The 21,579-nt window shown below is 39.7% G+C and overlaps 1 protein-coding gene across 1 annotated transcript in view; it reads left to right on the top strand.

Moving 5' to 3' along the window:
- Positions 1–21,579, top strand: part of LOC122413607 (uncharacterized) — a 139,217-nt gene that overhangs the window by 98,335 nt on the left and 19,303 nt on the right. The window contains exons 5-7 of the mRNA XM_043424059.1: positions 112–236; positions 17,607–17,775; positions 18,962–19,116. Coding sequence (XP_043279994.1) covers positions 112–236; positions 17,607–17,775; positions 18,962–19,116 — 449 coding nt within the window. The remainder of the gene's footprint in view (positions 1–111; positions 237–17,606; positions 17,776–18,961; positions 19,117–21,579) is intronic.

The following is a 21,579-nucleotide window of genomic DNA, read 5'->3' as shown; positions in this document are numbered from 1 at the left end:
CCTCGATAGAGTACCTCGTGGCGAGCGCAGGGAATCGACGAAATGAGATACACATCGATGCGAATTCTTCTCACATCGAATTTCTTTGATCTCTGTTTCATCTCGCTGCAGATATCCGGACAATTGGAGATTGCAGATCACCTACGCCTCCATGAGGGACTCGGGCCTCTACAAGTGTCAGGTCGAGATCGACCCGAACAAATCGCTGGTGAAGAAGTACAACGTTATAATAACTGGTAAGGAAGATTGAATTTTCATTGAATTGGGCGAGCAACCGCTGCTTCTTTAGGATCGGAATCGAGCTTGAAAGAAAACGACGCGGAAGTGCACGAACCGGAAGACTCGCGCTTGCATGGTGGAAAAGCAAAAGATTATCAACTGGAAAGTATAGTCGAAGTAAAACACGAAAAATGAAATGTCAAATTTTCGTTACTTCTGGGAAATCTGATTGGAAAAGCTTTTCCCTTGATAAATTTTCGCAGTTTTGTAATACGAAAGTTTTGTTTTAATTAAAAATACGTTGATGCAGCTGCGCCCTGTATGAAAATCGAGATAAACGAGCAGGAATCGTGAATTTTATCGTCCGGAAAGGTTCAACGACAATTTATCCATAATTGGCGAGTCAGGTAGAAAGGTTGATTTTATTGTTGAGCTCAACGGGGACGGGGTTGACGAGAATCCCAGTGGTGAAAATATATACGGAGAGACCGAGAGGGGGAGAGTTTGTTGGAGACAGAAAATTCCATTTTTGAAAGGTCGACGGCTACAGAGAAGCGACGAAGGAAAACCTCAGCCCCGGAATAATCGGGTTTAAGGTTAGCCCGAAGGTCAATAACGGTTGCGAGGGTGGATTTCCCTCCTGGAATCACCTTGATACCGAAATGTTTGGGAGGACGAGGCGAGAACAACGGAAACGCTGTTCTAAACTATTCATAAACTAACGAAGCCCTCGACTTCCTCGCAATTTCGTTACCCAAATCATTTTAATGCCAAAATAAACTTCAATTGGTGTACCGACGCAATTACTCGCCATTGAAGCACTCGGATCAATCTTGACTTTCGGCCAATTCGTTCCTTTCGCTCGCAATGGGAATTTCCAGGCTTTGAGAAATCGAGTTCAGTCGATCCCTGCCGATTTTTTTCCGACTTGTCGTACCTCGCGCGCGACACCGTTTCTGCAAAAACTGAGATATCAAGAGTGAAAGAAAAAGCAATTTTCTTCGTGCTCCGATCAGCTTATCAGCGGATTCCTTTCTGTTCGATTTCTCAGCCGATTATTATTGAAGCAAAGTTGCAAAAGCTCCTGAAAAATTCGATTATTCGATTTCGAGGATTCCCCACGAAAAGCCCCCCCCCCCCCCCCGAGAAGCAGCTCGTGTTTTCGATTCGTTCAGATCCAAACAGAGAGCAACGATTCGAACACTTGAAAGAACAAAAAATCCGATGAACTCTGAAAAACATTTTGAAATCTCGTTCGTTAACGGACACGAAATGAAGGTTTTTCTCCGTGTAAATAGTTCCGTCTATAACGAGCCAAGTTCGTTCGTAAAGATTTTCTATGCAGATCACCGCAAACACACTGAAAAAAGTTCGAACGAAAAGATTGTTGGCAACGATGTAGTTTATTTGACATCCCAAAAAGTATTTGGCCACCCAAAATCATCGCGTCGATCAAAAGCTCTTTACTCGGACAACGAAATTTTGGAATTGGCGAGGTTCTTGGTCTTGATCGTGAGGATATAAAGAGAAAGGATAGTGCCAGGGGTGAGTTGACTGCGAGCGTAGAATAGCCTACATATTCTTGTCATCGTGCTGCGCGCGAGGTCAATTCCCTTTACGACACCAATTCTCAGTGCAACGTTGAAAACCCTCGGTGCTTCTCTGCCGTCTCTGCGCTCGTTGTTGAAGCTGCGGAACCAGAAGTGGGACCAACCACCGGTAATCTGATCCGAGAAACCACCCGAGGAAGCAAAAGAGAGAGGAAAAGATAGATAATCATAATAAGAAAGAACGAGGGAGAGAGATCTAGTATCGAGAAAGACAAAGATAGAAACGAAGACGGAAAGAGAGAGAGAGAGAAAACTGCGAGGTCAAAAGCTGAACAAAAGTTGCCTCGAGTATATTTATATCGTAGTATCCCGACCTATATACGAACGAAATGGTGCAGAAGACGAGCGGATGGATCGACAGTGTTACACTTCCGGAGTGTCTTGGAGCGAATTCTTTGCGTTCGTTTTCCCATACAGATATGAAAAGTCTGATTCGGTGCCCCTTTTCCTGCAGTAGATCGTCCCTGAGTTCATCAATTCGAAGCTCGAAACCGCAAAGTTTTTTGCTTTTAGGTCAGCTCATTCGTTCCTCCCTGTCGTTGTTTCATAACTGCGTGGAGATTTCAACGTTCGATGAATAAAAAGAGAGCGATCGATCGGGCAGCATTGAAATAGTCAAATCTGTGCGAGCACTGGGCAAAACGAGAGTGGATTTTCATCGGAACATTTATTCGAAATTTGCTTGGGGAGAATTTAACGTTGAAATATGTAGAAAAATTCGAAACATGGCAACTCTGACGAGGTTCCTCTTGAATTCTTCGAATTTCAGGTAACGAAGAAAAAATTAGGAGGATGCAACTCGATATCGGTTGGCAATCGTCGACTCTACGGTAATTGGATTATTTTTGATACTCCATGGGATTTAAAGGGTTAAAATGGCAGTATAACCGGTTATTTTGGAGTGCTTGGATGGAGCTGACGTACGAGGATGAAACTCGTCAACAATTTCCTCGTTATACATCGATCAGAATTCATAAATGTATGGATATAATGGGCGTGCGTGCGCTGGTCGTGGAAACTTGAGCCACGCAATTGGGGTGAGAAGTGGCCGTGGCAACATCATCGAAACATAATAACAAGCGCTCGTTCTCCCTCGGACGTGATCCGTGCTCGATATTTTTTCATAAATTCTCCGAAACTTTGTTCCTCGCTTTCTCGATAACCACTAACGGCACGTCGATATATCTCCGTTCCAACACCCGTAATAATCGCTTCAAAACTCTCTCCCACGAGTAGACCAAATTTCACGTACACTCGAAACTCTTCGTTCCCAATCTCATAAAAAATGCATAGCTTATCAATTTCGTGTGAATAAAATGGAAGGAAAAACAAGGAAAAAGAAAAAAATGATGGCAAGGAGGACCAAACGATCGAGATGCGCCGTGTGCTTTATTGACAAAGGTCGAGACGAGTGAGCACGAAATCTATGAATAATTGTTCGAGCTAAATATACGTGTAAACCGACGAGGATTGTGAGAAATCTTGGCGAAAATATCACTCGACTGCAGTGAAAGTAAGTGAAAATAATTTTTTTGCCACGCGACGACGAGCCGGCCCGGCCGCGAGAGACTCGACGTTTGAATCGAGTGCACTCGAATCGTGTGAAACACGTCAATCGATCAAGCGTATCAGCGTCGAAATGATGAGACGAGTGACGTGCCTCGATGACGCGTCGTTATAAAAGTGACGCTCAAATATTTCCGTCCTCCCGCGAGTTGGTTAAAGCCGCGTGACACGAGTTCTGCAACCCCGTCGCGTCGCTCCCAGGAGCTGCATTAGCAATTAACAAAAAGAATTTGACAAATAATCGACAATATTTATCGGAGACGTAAAATTTCAACGAACTCCAATAAAACTCAATTATTTTAGTAAATAAAACTTGATTACTTAGCGCGCTGAGGCTCCTCGTAATTTGAATAACTTCGAGGGTTCAACCGCGTACGGCGCGTACACGGATAGCCATTGAGAAGAGAAAGTTGATGAAGAGACAGGCGGCAGGTCGTTTCGGTGTTTCGCTGCTCGCACAGTTCGTAACTCTCCCCATCACTCCCTTTTTCTCCTTTTCTCTCTCACGAGTGAATTTAAATTGAACGAAATCGTCATGCGGCCTGGCGTCAACGTTTCAACAACCCCGCGCGCATGCAGCCCCCCCCCCCCCACACACACACACACACACACACATACACATATTTACGTGTATTTGCGTTGCGCTCGGACGTCGGTGCAAGGAAATTAATGAAATTTCGTGACAAATTTAATTCTCGTTGAGCTGAAACGAGAGAAAGAAGGGGAGATAGAAGGAGATGAAGTGAGATGAAGAATTAGCAAAGCAGCAATATGACATTAGGGAAAAGGGAGAGGGAGAGGAATAGAGTTTACTGGGAACGTATAATTAATTCGGTAGTCGTCGAAGCTTTCGGCATCGCACGGGGTTGCCTCCCGGACTCGAGTCTGCTGTCGGAATGAAAGAAAAAAGGAAAGAAATTGTGGAAGCAGTTGAACGGGCGGAGTTGAACTTTTTCGCGAAGCTCATCTCTCGACGCGAGTGCGCTCTGTCAGACACTCGTTAACCTTGTGCACTAATTTTTCCTGCATTACGGACAATATTATACGTGAATATGCACAAGCGTGCACATTTATTTGTAGAATCGTATATGCGGATCTGCGACATAGTTGGACGGTTTCTAGATGCCCGGAAATGAATTTCCCTCTGTGCGCGTGCCGACTGCCTCGTTGATCGAGAAAGGGAGAGAAACCTCCTGAAAAAAGAAAGGCCAATCGCCGTGTGTTTTTCTAGGCGACTAAATAAGCCACTCGCTCGGCAATGTGCGTCGGACTTTTCTCATATAAAGTTAACCGATCGCGGGACAACGGCCTTTGGAATAATTCGCGTCACCGACTCTGCTTCTTTCGTCTCCCAACGCTTCGCTTCTTATGACTCCAGAATTAATCCGGATCCGTTTCGTCGTCGTCCGGGTTCTCTTGAATTGCGGACTCCTCAAACGCGCGTGACCCTTGTGGACGAAACTGTATATAAAGGATGTGAAGTATGTTTATGTGTGCGGGACGGCTCTCCGCGTTTCGAGAGGCTCTTATTAGAAGCTTCTGAATAAATAAGAACCCCATTCTCGATGTGAACTCCTCGTGCTTGCGCTCGCTCTCTGGCTTTCTTTGTTATTCACGCCCTCTTCAGAATTCTCGAGCTCTTTTGCCAATGGAGACACGGAGATAGAGAAAAAATTGGAAAACCTCGAGTTTCTTCAGCAAATCCTTGACAAATACTCGCGATTGATTTGTTCATTGAATAAATTAATCAACGAAGGGATTTAGAATTCGAGCTTTTCCTGCCCTCGCCTCAGAGAGGATTCCCGTCCAACTGGTCCAGCTCTGTAAAACATTAGCTTAATCCTAAATAAAGTTTTTTCTTGTAAATGAGAATTCGATGATCGCACTACCGACTGATCGCTTATTTGAAATCGATTTGCCAACAAGTTCCTCACGGTTCGAGATAAAATATATTTTTCAACGCTACGCGCGGACGGATACTTTTTCTTTTTACATCCTCTCAAAATGGACTTGGGTCCATCGGAGGATGAAGAAGTTGCGGAAATGAAATTTGAACTCTTCTCTTGTTTGTTGGCTTCCGCGAAGCCGCTGCTCCCTCTCGCCACAGAAATGATGAAGCGTTCGTGTTTGTCCCCGTGGAAAATTCACCTCGAGCCTTGTTCAAAGTTCGAGATTCTCACACAGCCTTTTCATATCCTATCGAACAACCTTTTTTCTCTCACATTTTTCATATAAATTGCCCTCCGCTCCCCTCTTTCTTTCGTTTCATTTCTCTACAGTCCAACAGTTTTACCAAACAATTCGCATCCGCTCCCGGAGAGATAAAACAAGAGTCCGGACGAATAAACCAAAATACACGAGATAAAAATAATATTGATACAGAAAAATAATGAAATTGAGGCTCGTCGATACGAAATTAAATGAATGAAATGAGCTGACAGGAAGTTGTATTAAAAAAAATATTGATCGAGTATAACGAAGGAATTCAACACTCCGATGTCACGATATGACAAAAATTGATATCCCATTGTGTTCAGTCAAATTGTGTTATTTTACAGATTCCTCGACCAAGTGGCGCACGAGTTATTTAAAATCGTGACAAATTTATCCAGTCGTACCCGCGAAATGTCATTAGTTATTCAACCAAACGTGAATTTCCTGCAAGTTGATAACGAATGAAATTTAATAAATGCATCAGAACCATAAATCTTCATCCATTTATGGAAGTCGAATGAGAATGGATCAATTTTCATACACGGAGAGAAAAAAATAGTAAGAATTATTATGCTGCCATGGTATTGGAGTTCTATTAAAACACTACAATGCTTTTACCAAAAACATTGTAATTTCCAAGTAAATTCTGAATGTAAATTTTTAAATTGCGTATTTTGCTGTGGCAAAGGTTTAAACTGTGCTATTTTTTCCCACATAGTTCACCAAGGAAACGTTGTAAAATTTATGTTGACTCGATGATGAACTGCGTCAAGTAGAATTATTATACCATTTTGCTATGCTTAGTACTGTTTTCACAATTGAAATTTACAGTTGAACATAGTAAAATTTGAGGAGCTCGAACACAAGCATCGAATGTCGCTGAAGTTTGCAACGTTGGAGTCCAACGAAATGTTCTAAAAAAAACTCTCGAATAATTCCAGTAATCTCGAATTCGGTTCCCTACCGGATTCGCAATTTTTAATTTTTCAACCTACATTCCAATGATTCGTGAAATAAAAAATTGGTGAATAATAAATTAATTTTTCGTTCATTTCGTTGGACCCCAACGTTGCAAACTTCAAATTTACTATGGTAAATAACAGAATTTCATTCGCAATTGTACGATAATATACCGGTATACACGTGTACCGATGTATTTATTTTGTCATCACACATGAATTTTCGTCGAGTCGCTTCACAAAAAATTACTATGTTTGTTCGTAAGAATTAATAAATATTACGATATAGAATCCTACTTCTATGTCACCATAGTAGTTTTTAGTGAAATTTTCTCTCCGTGTATGGAAGATCTTTTGGATCGAGCACGCGCTCTAGAAATGAAGAGTAGAAAAATGTTTGGTGTTACACTGCATCGTGGGGGCCAATGTACAGAGTTCGTGTTTCTCGCATCCTGTGCACTTTTTGTTTGCAGTTTATCGAAGGTTATCTCCATTTTAAAACATTTAAAATTTATCAGTAATTGTGACGTTGCGGGAAAAAAAAACATAAAAAATCGATGAAATCCTGAAACAAAACAAAGCAGCAAATGAAAGAATGTTTTCGGTCCGAAAATCGATGAAATTCCCCATAACCAACTGAGCTCAAAGTTGGAATATCGTCATCGAACTCAAGAATTTTGAGTTATTTTGAGCACTTCGTTTTTCGACAGTCTTCGAAACACGGTGCTCCGCTTCCAGGAGTCACGGAGTCGATAAACGTCAAAAATGATTGTGCCCGGAGAAATTTATGCGTTGGACACTTAATTTCAACAATTGCATGCAGGTCTGATGCACTGGTCGTAACTGGACTGCGTGAGTTGCGTGCCGAATACTTGTACAGTAAGAGACTAACTCGAAGGTGCAAGAGAGAGCGACGGAGAGAGAGAGAGAGAGAGAGAGAATAACATAGAGGGCGTTGTTACGTCCATAGCAATATATCTCGTTCCGGACGCCTCTGGCGTAGCTTGCGTCTCGTAGCAATTAACATTAACTCGCCAGAACCTATTCGGGAAGACCTGCACTCCTCGTCCTCACGTATCCCACTGAACCTCTATCCACATTGGCTTGTATGATAATGTATTCCGAGTATAACTGTACACATGCTCTATGAGTTGGAGAATACGAGGAGACTCACCTGAACTACTCCGTTCTGTCCAAATGTTTCAATGTGAATTAACGACAAAGCTCAGCTTGATTCATTGTTGCCGGAGGGTGTCAACGATTCTTGGATTCGCCTGGACACTTGCCTCGCTCATCAAAGATACTGATTAATTGCTGTCATCCGGATAAAGAGGGATTTCGAACTGTCAAATCTCGTCGTCGAACGATCGAGCGTAGCCTGGTATTTTGTTTTGTTCTTATTTTTTTTTTTTTTCAAGGAGGAACATCAACTTGAGAAAAATGGTGATAGTTTAATGAGACTTTTAGAATACATTTTTGGATATATTTTCTGTAGCCTCTCCAATTTTTCATCTATTTCGTTCAGCCATTTTTTAACAAATAATTTCCAAACTTCCAATATTACTTACGCGTATTATACAACTCCACAGGCCCCGTCTTTTTATAATCAAAAACAAACAAAAAATGCTGACAGGTTTGAAAAAAACGTAGGCAGTTTGAAGTCCAAAGAACATGAGTGCAGAATATTCGAGGTCGTTTCGTTCTGCCATTTTTTATATTTCACATAAATTCCACCCAACAATGACGTATTTTTGGGGGCTGATCCCGTATAAAGGAAGCAAACAGGATTTACACAACCAAGATGACAGATAAATTCGTATTTACATAATCTCACTTTACGTGGAGCTGATGTTCCCCCTTAAATAGAAAAAAACATAGTGAAAAAATGATCGACATTTAACGGTTATTCGCGAGCGAGGATCAATTTAGAGTGAGAATCGCGTTAAAATTTCCACAAATAAATCAACGCAAAATTACATATGAAATGAAGCAACGTCGCAATATGATGCTGCAATCATAGAAATGTAATCAATGTAATTATCCGTTTCGATAATAATAGCACACTCTCGAACTCGTTGTTTCACGTTAACTATTAAATAACAAATAATTGAATTTGTACGGGTGCGCGCGGATATGTAAAGCAGTGGAACACAATCTCATTAATATTAATAGTGTGCATGAAGCCACAACGTCGTATAATTACGTACGACGTATTGCCATATATACCAATCTGATAATCTTCGAGTCCCGATTAGGGTCGACGAAATTGTCGATCGATTACGAAGCTATACCCTGCGCCTCAAATCCACACAGAATATGCTTCGGCGATTGTTAACTCAAACTCGGCGAATGTTACCAGTATTCGATATAATGCCCTTTCAGAGCGTCCCACTGGGATGATCAATCCAATTCCCGACGTGTTTTGATAAACCGATCTATCGTAACGATCGGTATTCATCTCCAGCTAATCCCTCATGCTCTGTAGATTAACATATAAAACCGGCCAATTTATTGCACAAAGTTACTTATCATTAATGTACACGATGCATTACTCATCCAACAAATATGATGGCTTGATTTATTGCCTTCGAAACAATCGACGGACTTGCACGTGTTACTCGATGGAAAAATAGTTTCAAAACTCATCATAACTCCTTTGGTTAGGATAAAAAATACAAACGATCGTACGAATAACAACTTTCAGTATATTAAAGTATTTAAAAACAGTAAACATTTTTTTGCGGTTAATTTTGAGTTATTTTTAACACGGTATCTCATGGAAGAACTCGCAATATTAATTGTGAAACAATTGTACGGTGTTCGAGCTTCGGAAAAGTTTATATCGTGCGAAAAAAATTTATCACAGATTCCGTTTATAAAAAAAAAAAAAAAAAATCATCACCTTACGGAGCTTTTAAGAAAGAAAAGATGAAAAAACTCTAGTTTTTGACGCATCGAAAGAGGGTTCTCAGTCGTTACGTTGGACTGCAGGTAACAGCCGATTGAAATTCGGGCGAATTCGGGAATCGCCGGAATTGCATCAAATTTATTTTTTAGACTGACTCACGTGCTTTCATTCGTCTAGTAGCTTTCTTTCGTACAATAAAAATGTTCCCTAGCTTATGTGCATTTAAAGCGTCGACCTCAATCATTAACTAATCAAGTCGAAGTATAAATTTGATATTTTATCATATTTTCAAAGCATTTTATTACATTCTCGTGATAAGAATATTCTCAATATATTTATTAATTTTATTAATAATTCAAACTTGAATTTAATCAACATAAATTAGTTGCAAACTTGACTAGTTATAACTATATAAAATACATGAAACATTTATAATTGCTTGAACAAAAATTGTATTTTTTTGCTACTTGATAAAACTTAAAATTTGATTTGGTGATAATTTAAAAAATTGACGAGTGATCGAGTAGAAAAATGTTGGGTAGCTTCAATTTAATTGATTCGAAAGTTGAACGATGACTAAGAACAATTTTGTTTTGTATTCTGGAAGTCCATCATTCCGGAGATGATCCGGTCGAGTGTTCCTCACCGCAGCTAAAACATTTTGCCAGCGTACTTTGCCGTCAGCATATAAACGTGTATGCTGCACATATATACGTAGACATTATATAAATGCCGAAAACTCGAGTCATGTCTAGATCGCTGTGGAAAGCCACGGGAAACACGCTGTTACGTTTCAGGGATAGGAGCAGCGCTGTTTCCATCGAATTTGCATAGCCCGGTTGGTCCCCTCGAGAATTGCAGTCAGGAAGTTGCTCTGAATCCTAATAGCGGTTTTCTCGATGAAAAGAATCATTCGTACAAGCTAGAACGCTCGTGCTATGCGATCTGCATGGCGAATTCGTAGATAGAGAACAACCGAGGCGACCGAAACTCGTACCGCGTGTACGAACAGTGTACCAAATTTTATCCCGAAGTTCAAGTTGCGATTTTATGCACACTAAAGAATTGGAGAAAAGGGAGAGAAAATGGGGGAGCATGTCAGAGAAATTAAATCTTGGTGATTTTCTCTCGGTACACATAACAAATTACTCGCGTGAACTGAAAATTCAAAAAAAAATATATGTTACCTTCGCTCAACATGATTTTCTCCATTCCTGAGCTAACTCACCGAGTTCCTGAAGAAGCGCTGTCTGTGCAACCGTTGGAAATCCCGCGATCAATTCCTGCCCCGCCCACGCCCCATATTCGAGCCCAGAATCGTTGTTTTTTCTCTCCGATAACTCGCTTTTCGTGTAACTCAAAAATTCAACGATCGACGCTTTTATGAATGGTCGATGCGGTGCAGAGCCTGCAGGGACGGTACGATAGGGCGGTGGTCGAAGTACGCACAACGAGAGGGATGCCGATGCGGAGGAAGATGTGGCGGGAAGGGACCAAACGTGGTTGCAATAGAGAATGTGTACGGTCCGTTCGTATGAACAGTAAATCTCTTTGGAAGGAGAGAGATTCCCGTCGCCTCGATCGTCGAAAGAGGCAAAAGTCGATGTAGCGACAGAGTTAAAGAGAGAACAAGAGAGAGAGAGAGAGATTTGGTTTGATTTCATAAAATTTATTTGCCTCGGTATCAACTTTTAGACAATTTTAGACAAAATAAAGTAAAATAGAATGAAAATAAGCCAGACATAAGTAAAAATACACTAAAAGAAACAGAAGCAGGTGATGAGTCGTACGAAATAATACAAAATCTCGAAAATCGTACATAATCATATGGAATTCATAAAATCATACACTGTTAAAAAAATTTTTTTCAAACAAGTAACTTTTTTTTAATGCAAATAAATGAATTACTTGTATATTATCTAGTAATTCATTATTGTTTCCATGTAAATATGTTTTTGACATAAATTTAATATTTTTATGAAAACAAATATAAATTTCTTAAAAATAATGGACCGTTAATAGACGAGATTGCACGTTCACTACAAACAATGCGTCAATTTAATTCGGCTGACTAAATAAAAATTTCGACAGAGCTTTCGAATTTTTGCAGCCAAAGTATGTTTTGTTCGAAATGAAAAAAATGTACAATCTTAATTTAGAAAGTAATTTCTTTCTTCTTCCTGGAATACAAATTTTTTCGATTAAAGTTTTTTATTTTTATACCGAAGAGTAATGTGATTGCTGGAATAAAAGTCAATTACTTGTTTCAAGTACGTTGCGTGTTTCCAATGGAAAATATTGCATATTTCTCATGAGTAATTTCCATGTATGTCATCAAAATAAAATATTGCCACCAAAAATATTATTTATTTACCACGAAAATATATTATTTGCTATTGGCAGCAATTCTGTATTTAATTTAAATAACGGTATTTAGTTTCAAGAACCTTTATTATAACGACTAATCAATAACTGCCAAAAAAATGATTTATTGGACGTAAAATATTTTTTTATCCAACCCAAATGAAAATATTTTAGTAGCCAATGAATTTCCCTCAAATAATTTGAATTACTTGGAAAAAGAATTTTTTTTTAACAGTGTACCATAAAAAATCATACAAACTCTTGGCTAACTATCGAAATACAAAATAGGGGTAAATTATACTAAATCATGAAATAATGAAATAATAATCGGGAATAATACACACCGCTAACGATACACAAATTTAAATAACTAGGGTATATTAGCGCGCGCTTAAGCGCGCGTATAGGGGTTTATTAGCGCTGCTGCGCCCAAGGAAAGCTTATAACCACTCGCGTATACACCACTGCCAAATTGATAGTAAACATGAAACTGACAGCAAGACTCCGAATTTGAAAGCCCCAGCGACCAATCACAGTACGAATAAAGTGACAACAATGCCCCTCGTTGGTGACCAACTTCGGACGTTACTCACCAACTTTTTAGAAGTGGAACTCGTGGACCGGTCAATGTAAGATAATTCCCACAACAGGTTTTTGTAGAAAATCGAGTGCTCTATAAAAAAGGTCTCTTGCCACTTTTTCAGCGAAACTGTTAGATTTATCACGATACGTTATAGGAACTTTTTTGAAGATCACGTCATTCTTACAAAAATTATCTCATAAAAAAATTCAGATTGTCATAAATTAATAATTTACTGTATTCCGAATTCATTGTTTGGAGGGGAATGACTTTTTTCATTGAGTGGGGTCATCTTGACAGCATGCATTATTGAAAATCTGCAAGCGTACATATAGAAATGAATAAACATAACAAACGCCCATATGAAAAAAAGAATGTTCATTTCAGATTTTTTTTTAACAATCTGGGAAACGTTGGCGGTGTTCTTGAACAACCTTCATAAAATGCTGCAATTGTTCCTCATGATTCATTAAACAATGATTATATCGTTCTATTGACGCAATACTACACTCTGCAACACCGTTCACCACCCTCAGATTTGTAAAAAAATTCCACATTCTCTTTATATCTTTGTGGTTAGACCACAGTGAAATATCGACTCCCAGGAAGTCGTGGGGTACATGAAAGTTTTGAAAAATGTCAGCGAATCTTTAGATACAAACTCACTTAAATCCTTCCTTAAACTTTTTTCTAATAAATCAGAACAAAGCAAAGTCAACCGAAGCGAACGCGTAAAGTGAAGTGGAGTGAAGTAAGCAATAAGTCTTTCCGTTCCGCCGATAACATAGGACCTACATTTACGGTGTAGCTCCAGGCGATTTTTTTAATAATAAAAAAATTATTTGACAGAGAATTAAAAAAATTCTAACGTCTTTTAGAATCTCCATCCATAGTAAACATTACAAAGTATTTCCAAATAATAAACGCCATTCGCCTTCAAACAATGAGTTCGGAAAGCAGAAAATTATTAATTTCTGACAATCTGAATTTTTTTTGAGATAATTTCGATGAGAATGACGTGATTCTTAAAAAAGTTCTTGCAATGTATTCTGATGAAACTAACAGCTTGGCTGGAAAAGTAGCAAAAGTTAAAAATCTACTATCGGTTCAACTTTGACAGTGAATAACTGTTGAAAGAGAATATTTATTACCAAATGATAAGAGATCTTTTTTATAGAGCGTTCGATTTCCTACAAAAACCTGTTTTGGGAATGATCAGACATGGACCAGTCTGCAGGTTACAAAATTCCAAAGTCGCCAGCGATGTGCTCCCCGGGTTATTTACATGGGAAACAGAGAGAATCGGGATGAGCGACCTCTAAAAAATATTTTAAAGGGCTGAAATTTGGACAGGCATCATATTTTATGACACTGGAACAATTGAAGGATGTTCTTTGAAGACAAAAAACAATTTTTTTATTGACACACCCTAATGTCTGTAAATCGACAAATATGGGGCCGTCGATCTAGACATCGAAAACCGTACAGAAATATACCTGGACATAAAAAACTATGGGGCTGCCGACCTAGACATTGAAAACCGTAGAGTTTATCTGGACATCAAAAGCTCTGGAGCCGTCAACCTAGATAGCGAAAACAATGAAGAAATATACCTGGACATCGAAAACCATAGAAAAATATTCGTACAATGGAGTTGTCGGCCTAGAGATCGAAAACCGTACAGAAATATACCTAGACATCAAAAACTATGGAGCCGTCGACCTAGACGTCGAAAACCATGAAGAAATATACCTAGACATTGAGAACTATCAAGCTGTCGACCTAGACGTCCAGAACTGTAGAGAAATGTATCTAGACATCGAGAACTATCAAGCCGTCGACCTATACCAAGAAAACCATGGAGCCATCGACCTAGACATCAAAAACTTTGCAGCCGTCGACCTGGATAACGAAAACTATGGGGAAATATACCTGGTCATCGAAAACTATGAAACCGTCGTCCTGGATAGCAGAAACTATAAACAAATATACCTCGACATCGAAACCTACGGAGCCCTTAACCTAGATAGCAAAAGATATGAAAAAATATACCTAGGCATCGAAAACTATGAAGCTGTCCACCTAGACATCGGAAACTGTAGAGAAATATACCTAGACATCGAAAGTTATGGAGCCGTTAACCTAGATAGCGAAAACTATGGGGAAATATACCTAGACATCAAAAACTATGGAGCCGTCGATCTAGACATCAAAAACTATGGAGCCGTCGACCTAGACCTCGAAAACCATGGAGCCGTCGACCTAGACATCAAAAACTTTGCCGCCGTCGACCTCGATAGCAAAAACTATGAAGAAATATATCTAGACATCAAAAACTATGAAGCCGTCGGCCTAGACATCGAAAACTATGGAAAATTATACCTGGACATCGAAAACTGTGGAGCCATCAATCTAGATAGCGAAAACTATGGGGAAATATACCTAGACATTAAAAGCTATGGAGCCGTCGACCTACACTTCGAAAACCATGGAGCCGTCGACCTAGACATCAAAAACTTTGCCGCCGTCGACCTCGATAGCAAAAACTATGAAGAAATATATCTAGACATCAAAAACTATGAAGCCGTCGGCCTAGACATCGAAATCTATGGAACCGTCGACCTCCTAGACCTCGAAAACCATGGAGCCGTCGACCTAGATATCAAAAACTTGGCCGCCGTCGACCTAGACATCGAAAACCATGAAGAAATATACCTAGGCATCGAAAACTGTGTGAAAACTGTATGAAAACATACCTAAACATCGAAAACTGTGGAGAAGTATACCTGGACATCTGAAACCATGGAGAAATACACCTAGATATCGGAAACTATGGAGTTGTCGACCTAGACATCAAAAACCTTGGAGGAATATACCTAGGCATCAAATAACATTGAGAAATACACCTGGACATCGAAAACTATGAAGCCGTCGACCTAGACATCGAAAACCGTTGAGAAATATACCTAGACATCAAAAGTTATGGAGCCGTCAACCTCGATAGCGGAAACTATGAAAAAATATACCTAGACATAAAAAACCAAGGAGAAATATACCTAGACATCGAGAACTATGGAGAAATGTACCTAGATATCGAGACCTATCAAACCTAGGCATTGATAACTATGGAGAAATATACGCAGACATTAAAAACTATGGAGCCGTCGACCTAGAGGTCGTAAATCACGTACAAATATACCTAGACATTGAAAACTATGGAGCCGTCGACCTAGACGTCGTAAACCACGTAAAAATATACCTAGACATAAAAAACTATGGAGTCGTCGACCTGGATGTTAAAAACTATGGAGAAATGTACCTAGACATCGAAACCCAAAGAAAAATATACCTAGACATTGAAAACTATGGAGCCATCGACCTAGACTTCAAAAACCTTGGAGAAATATACCTAGACATCGAAAACTATGGAGCCGTTGACCTAGACGTCGTAAACCACGTAAAAATATACCTAGACATAAAAAACTATGGAGTCGTCGACCTGGATGTTAAAAACTATGGAGAAATGTACCTAGACATCGAAAACCAAAGAAAAATATACCTAGACATTTAAAACTATGGAGCCGTCGACCTAGACATCAAAAACCTTGGAGAAATATACCTAGACATCGAAAACTATGGAACCGTCGACCTAGACATCAAAAACCTTGGGGAAATATACCTAGACATCGAAAACTATGGAGCCGTTGACCTAGACATCGAAAACCAAGGAAAAATATACCTAGACATTGAAAACTATGGAGCCGTCGACCTAGATAGTGGAATCTGGAGCCGTCGACGTAGACAGGAAGTAGAAACGTCATCCTGGGCATCGAAAAACATGAAGTCGTCAACCTAGACAACAGAAGCCATGTAGTTGTTGTCGATCTGGGCATAAAAAATCACTATTAAGTCGACCTGGATTTTGACTACCACAAACCGTCGACCTCGTCACTGAAATTTGTAAAATTAACACGAAATTTCGGACCTTGAGAAAATTCGTATATTTTCATAATCATCCTACGATAAATCTATTACCATTCGAAGTACGAAATAAAAAGCAATTCGCATTTCAATTCAATGTAAATATTATTTCCTATTTTCGTGCTGAAAAAAACTGGAGCCTGAAAAACATGGGTTATGTTATTTTACACTCGAATACGAATACTTTTTTATTTGAATGTGCTGTTTCTCTGTGGGCCATGTAATTAAACGCTGTTGATTGATATAATCAACTGCGCATACACGAACTGTCAATCTGACAGTTGAAACTATCAAACTAAGAGCAGGACTTTAAATTCGAGATTTCAAAGCGACCAATCACAGCACGAATAAAACGACAACAATGCTCCCCGTTGGTGACCAACTTCGGGCGTTACTCACCAACTTTTTAGAAGAGGATTAAAGAGAGAGATATTTGATATTTTATTAAGTTTATGCCTTAAAGAAACTTTTAGGCAAAGAGCAGACATCCGAATGCCTCATGAATAACTAACAAAATGAGAATAACAAGAGCAAATGCAACAAATAGTTGAATAATGATGTAAAGTTTACAATTAATAGAAGAGAAAGAGAAAGAGAAAAGGGGCGAGCCCTTCTCGAGGAAAGCGAGACAAAAAGCGCGAATGAAGCAAGCAGGAGAGCGAGGAGAAGGAGGAAAAATTGGACGCGACAGAGGCAATAAGAGGAGAGTTGAAAATCTCGATTGTCGTATACATATCGATCAATGAAATCCCATGTGTACGAGATTAAAAGTATGATCCAATTCGCGACGATTACACTTGACTGCTCTCTCGCCATCCACCAGTCATGCTACATGCATGCGACAAAAAATAAAAAGAAAAAACGATTGGTAGGTATATAGATGAGATTTTTAAAACGCCGATGTGCATCCATCTGATAAATCTTTCCTCTCCCCTGGTCCATGAACTTTCATACGTTTTTTCCCGTTGTTTACGAGAGTCCAATGGACGTAGACGCGGTGAAAGGGGCGACTGCGCAACGTGCTAGGATTCCTCGTACGCGAGCTGAGTTACAGTGGCAACCGTTCGGAGGCAAACCGACGCCCTGGGCGCTCGACATTGCCGTCGGGTTCTCCGCCCTCGCCCCAGAACTGTTTTCTCTCCTAAATGATCCTGCGACCGATGCTGCTCTGCTAAATGCCGCATTATTTCATTCTCTATCCACAGCCCCGATTCTGACGATAACCGATGACTCCGGACGCCCAGTTTCCGGCGAAAGACACCTCAAAGCTGGCAGCACTTTAAAACTCCGATGCGAAGCGAGAGACGTTATGCAAGGACTGAACGAGTCCGTGCTCTGGATGAGGGGCGACGAGACTCTCACCGACGACGTCAGGTGTGTACGTAAATAGAAACTTTTCTTTGTTTCACGTTTTTAGTGGAAGCTCTCGTGAAACATCCAGGGAATTTAGGTTACTTTATGACGAATTAATCGCACGTTATTACTCTTGGTTTTTCTTGTCCCAAAATAAAAAAAATCCCCCCCATCGACGCTCCTCCCACTCGCAATAATGACGTAACAAATGTGAGCTCGCTCCCGTTCGTAATTGAAATTAAACAAATTTTTGCTTCTCTCGCGTTCGCGGTGGACAATGAGAATTGGCAAAATTACAATATTCGCAAGAGAATATTTCTCCGTGTCATGTGCACACTACGAGATTTATAGTTGAGCATATTATTCCCGCGAACGGAAGCGTGACTATCGCCAGAACACTCGCTCGGCCAAGTGACAAAGATACACAGAGACACACTCGAATTTATACGGCCCTGTATATACATATCCCCGTAACTTCCCATTCCTATTTGGCCCATGGGGGATTAAGGACGAGAGCTCTCTGTTCTATCCTCGTCCCGGGATATAAACGGATGTGATATAACTCGTGACGAGAGATTTCCGCGTGCGAGTAACCTTATATTGTTGAGGTCGAAAGCCTTTCACTCCCAGCAGGCCCAATTTTCTCTCGATATTTCATTCCTCTTTTTTTTACCACGATTCTAATAAACGATCCTGATGATCTTCAAATTTATCGAGCTCGCACTCCAACATTGTCAAAGTCAATCGAACCTAAACAAAACCGGCGAAAAAATTGGTATTCAAAGGTAAAAAAAGGGAACGAAGATCGACGATTATGGATTTTTTAGCCCTGAAATTCCGCTTAAGGTAGTTCGTCCATAGCTAAGTGCCGTATAAAAAATAGGGTGCAGCCCCCTTCCTGTACGAAGATTATTCGTTGTGAAATATAGTCGAAAAATCATTCAAATTATTATCGTTAATAATGAAAATCGTGAGAACCGTTCTCGAATTTACTTTAATTGCAATATCTGCAAAAGTATAGGGTAAAACTACTTTTTGTTTTTAATCGATTCGTTGGATTTTATAAAAACTAGATTTTTAAAAAAATTTCCGTAAGAAATCGGGTTTTGTTGTTGAACAACCTTAAAGAAAAATCTCTCTTATCATTCGATGAGGCATAAAAATCATTTGGATGACTCTATCGAACGGTCTTTACTTTATTTTCCAGTGAAAACAGAACGACAGAAATGGTTAACGAGAAAGAGGTCAACGTTGTAATCAGCACTCTTTTCGTTGACAAGGCGATTCCCAGGCACGCAGGGAATTACAGTTGTGTCGTGCCGGACAAGGCCAAAACAACTATAGCCGTGCACGTGCTCAACGGTGAGTACGAAATTTTTTGTATTCAGTATATTTTGGTGGGGAAACGGTCTCACTAGTTTTGATCGAATGATTAAGGTCGTGCAAGAGCATCGAATTTGCTCGTGCTTCGTAGCATCGTGGGCTTTTCGTATTAATTTATAAACTGCGGAAGCTTCGAATACTGATTAAGTATTAAGCACGATGGAGTTGTGATGCAGCGATTGGCAAATTTTCTGTATAATTTCTGACGGAAGCATACTTTGGCCCAAGTATTTTGATGTACAGAGGGAAATGCTTCATGGCTATACGCTCCGACAACTCGATATTCCGCGCCAAAATAGTGATGATGCCACATCACTTGAGTAGACACGAGCACCTCGGCATCTTGTAAAGGAGTCGAGCGAGAGCTTCCTGCTGCTCCTGCTTGAGAGTTATAATAAAGGTCGAGCTCGATACTAAGTTTCTCGACTTGATAAGAAACCGCAACGAGGCTAAATTCCCTCGTTCTCGACCCTACAGATATTCCTAACATTCTATATGCATAATGGGATGCAATTTCCGTGGTAATTTGAGCATAACTTAACAGGAAATAAAGCCATCATCATAGGATAATGGGATGAAATTTTCGCTCGACTTTCAAAAAATGATTTTCGTGAAAACAAGTGAATCGAATGGAGTGAAAGTTCACGCGGGAGGAACGAAATTTATTCGATCGAAACGAAATCTACGACCGCGAAACACAAAATGAAAAAGAACGGCGTTTTTTGCTGACAAAATTAGCGTTCATTGTGTGCTTTCGCAATTCGAAGTTATATGAAAAAAAATGAAAACACGATTTTTTTGTGACTGAAGAAAATCTCGAGTATCGTACATACAAAATATAGCCGCCGCGTTTACCAAAGTAATTAGGCTAAATTTATGCACAGTCTCGAAGCCCGTGACACACAGGGTGAAAACGTGGCCTCGCGCGTAATTTGGATAAACGAGAAATAAAAATAAACGACGAGCCTCGCTCGGTGGCCTTTGGTCTTCCGGTAACGGCGTCGTTACGACGCTCCGCTTTTGCGGAAAAAGACAGGTAAAATTCTTGCGCGATTCTCCTGCATGCTCGTCGACGAATTAAGCTCGACGAAACCACCCGCACTCCGAGAGGCAGAGAAAGGATTTCCCTTCTGCGAAATGTTACTCCCTTTCAATTAGTGACACTGCGCGGTTAAAAACCACCTCAAAATACAAGCGAAATTAGTCTCGCTGAGCTTTCCAAACGATTTAAAAGCACGCCGAGCTGTTATTCTCTGAGATTCATCGTCATCGTATTTATTCAGTAATAAACGCCGAAATACACGCATTTGAAGTATGGCACGAATAATTTTATCGCAACACGGAGATAATTAAATTTGATTAATTGCCGTGAGTAACGATAGTGCGGTGACGAGCTGCAATTCATGCTTAATATTATTATGGGAGAAAAATTGAATTTTCCTAAAATCAAATAATATTTATTGATCCAAGTAGGAACTTTTATCAGAGTATTTGTCAATTTCGACGTGTCCTATCTGCAATATTTACTCTTACAAAACTTACAACTCCACAAAATCTTTAAAATTTTACAGTGCGTTACAGCAATGAATACTTTTATATTTTTACTTCCTAATTAAAGATATTAACACTATAAATTAATGTCAGAGTCATTAATTAAACATTGAAAATACATTTTTTCAAGTGATTTTTTGGCGAATGAAAGTACGAGCCATTAATTAATCGGGGACCCATGAATGACAGAACCCAAAATTTCATTCGTCCCTGGCCAAAATACTATAGTTTTCTTCTAAAAAATCGCATTAGAGAGCACAAAGGGACATGGATCAAGGAAAAAGTGTTAATAAAAAGACAAAAGGCTATGACAGGCCAAGAAGAAACAAAATGCCGAAATGAGCTAATGTGAGATTACACGAGTACTCATTGCCAATTTCGTTCAATCTTTAACGTAATATATCATTATTACTAGTAAGACAATCGTCTCGAATTTTTTCCCCAAACTTCATTGCTATTGTGTACTTTTTCATAAACTTCGTAAAAAACGTTCGTTCGTTATATGGAAAGAAAAACGATTTTTTAAGCATGGTCCCTATAACCGTGTGTACTTTTCTTCGCATTTAAGCACGTTTATTTAAATAACCAATAAGACGAGCCCTTAAAAATTTGATACGCTTGTCAGTCGCCTACTCATTTGAACTCTGAGTTTCAAGACTTTCTTAAGAAAATCGTTTCGTGCATGAACTACCTTAAGTTGTCCCAGCAGTCGAACATGTCACGGTAAATTTAACAGCGAATTCTACGCTAAATATTACCGTCTAATTCTCTCCGTGTACCGTACCAAAACTGCAACAACAAATAATAATGGAATAACAAGAAAATTCCGGAATTTCTGAACCTTCGTTTTCCACGTGACTCATTTCCGTCGGTTGGAACGACGCGAAAACC

Source organism: Venturia canescens, chromosome 7 (genome assembly GCF_019457755.1).
Source record: "Venturia canescens isolate UGA chromosome 7, ASM1945775v1, whole genome shotgun sequence".
NCBI lineage: Eukaryota > Metazoa > Arthropoda > Insecta > Hymenoptera > Ichneumonidae > Venturia > Venturia canescens.
Note: the sequence above shows the minus strand (reverse complement) of the source record. Positions and strands in the feature narration are given on the sequence as shown.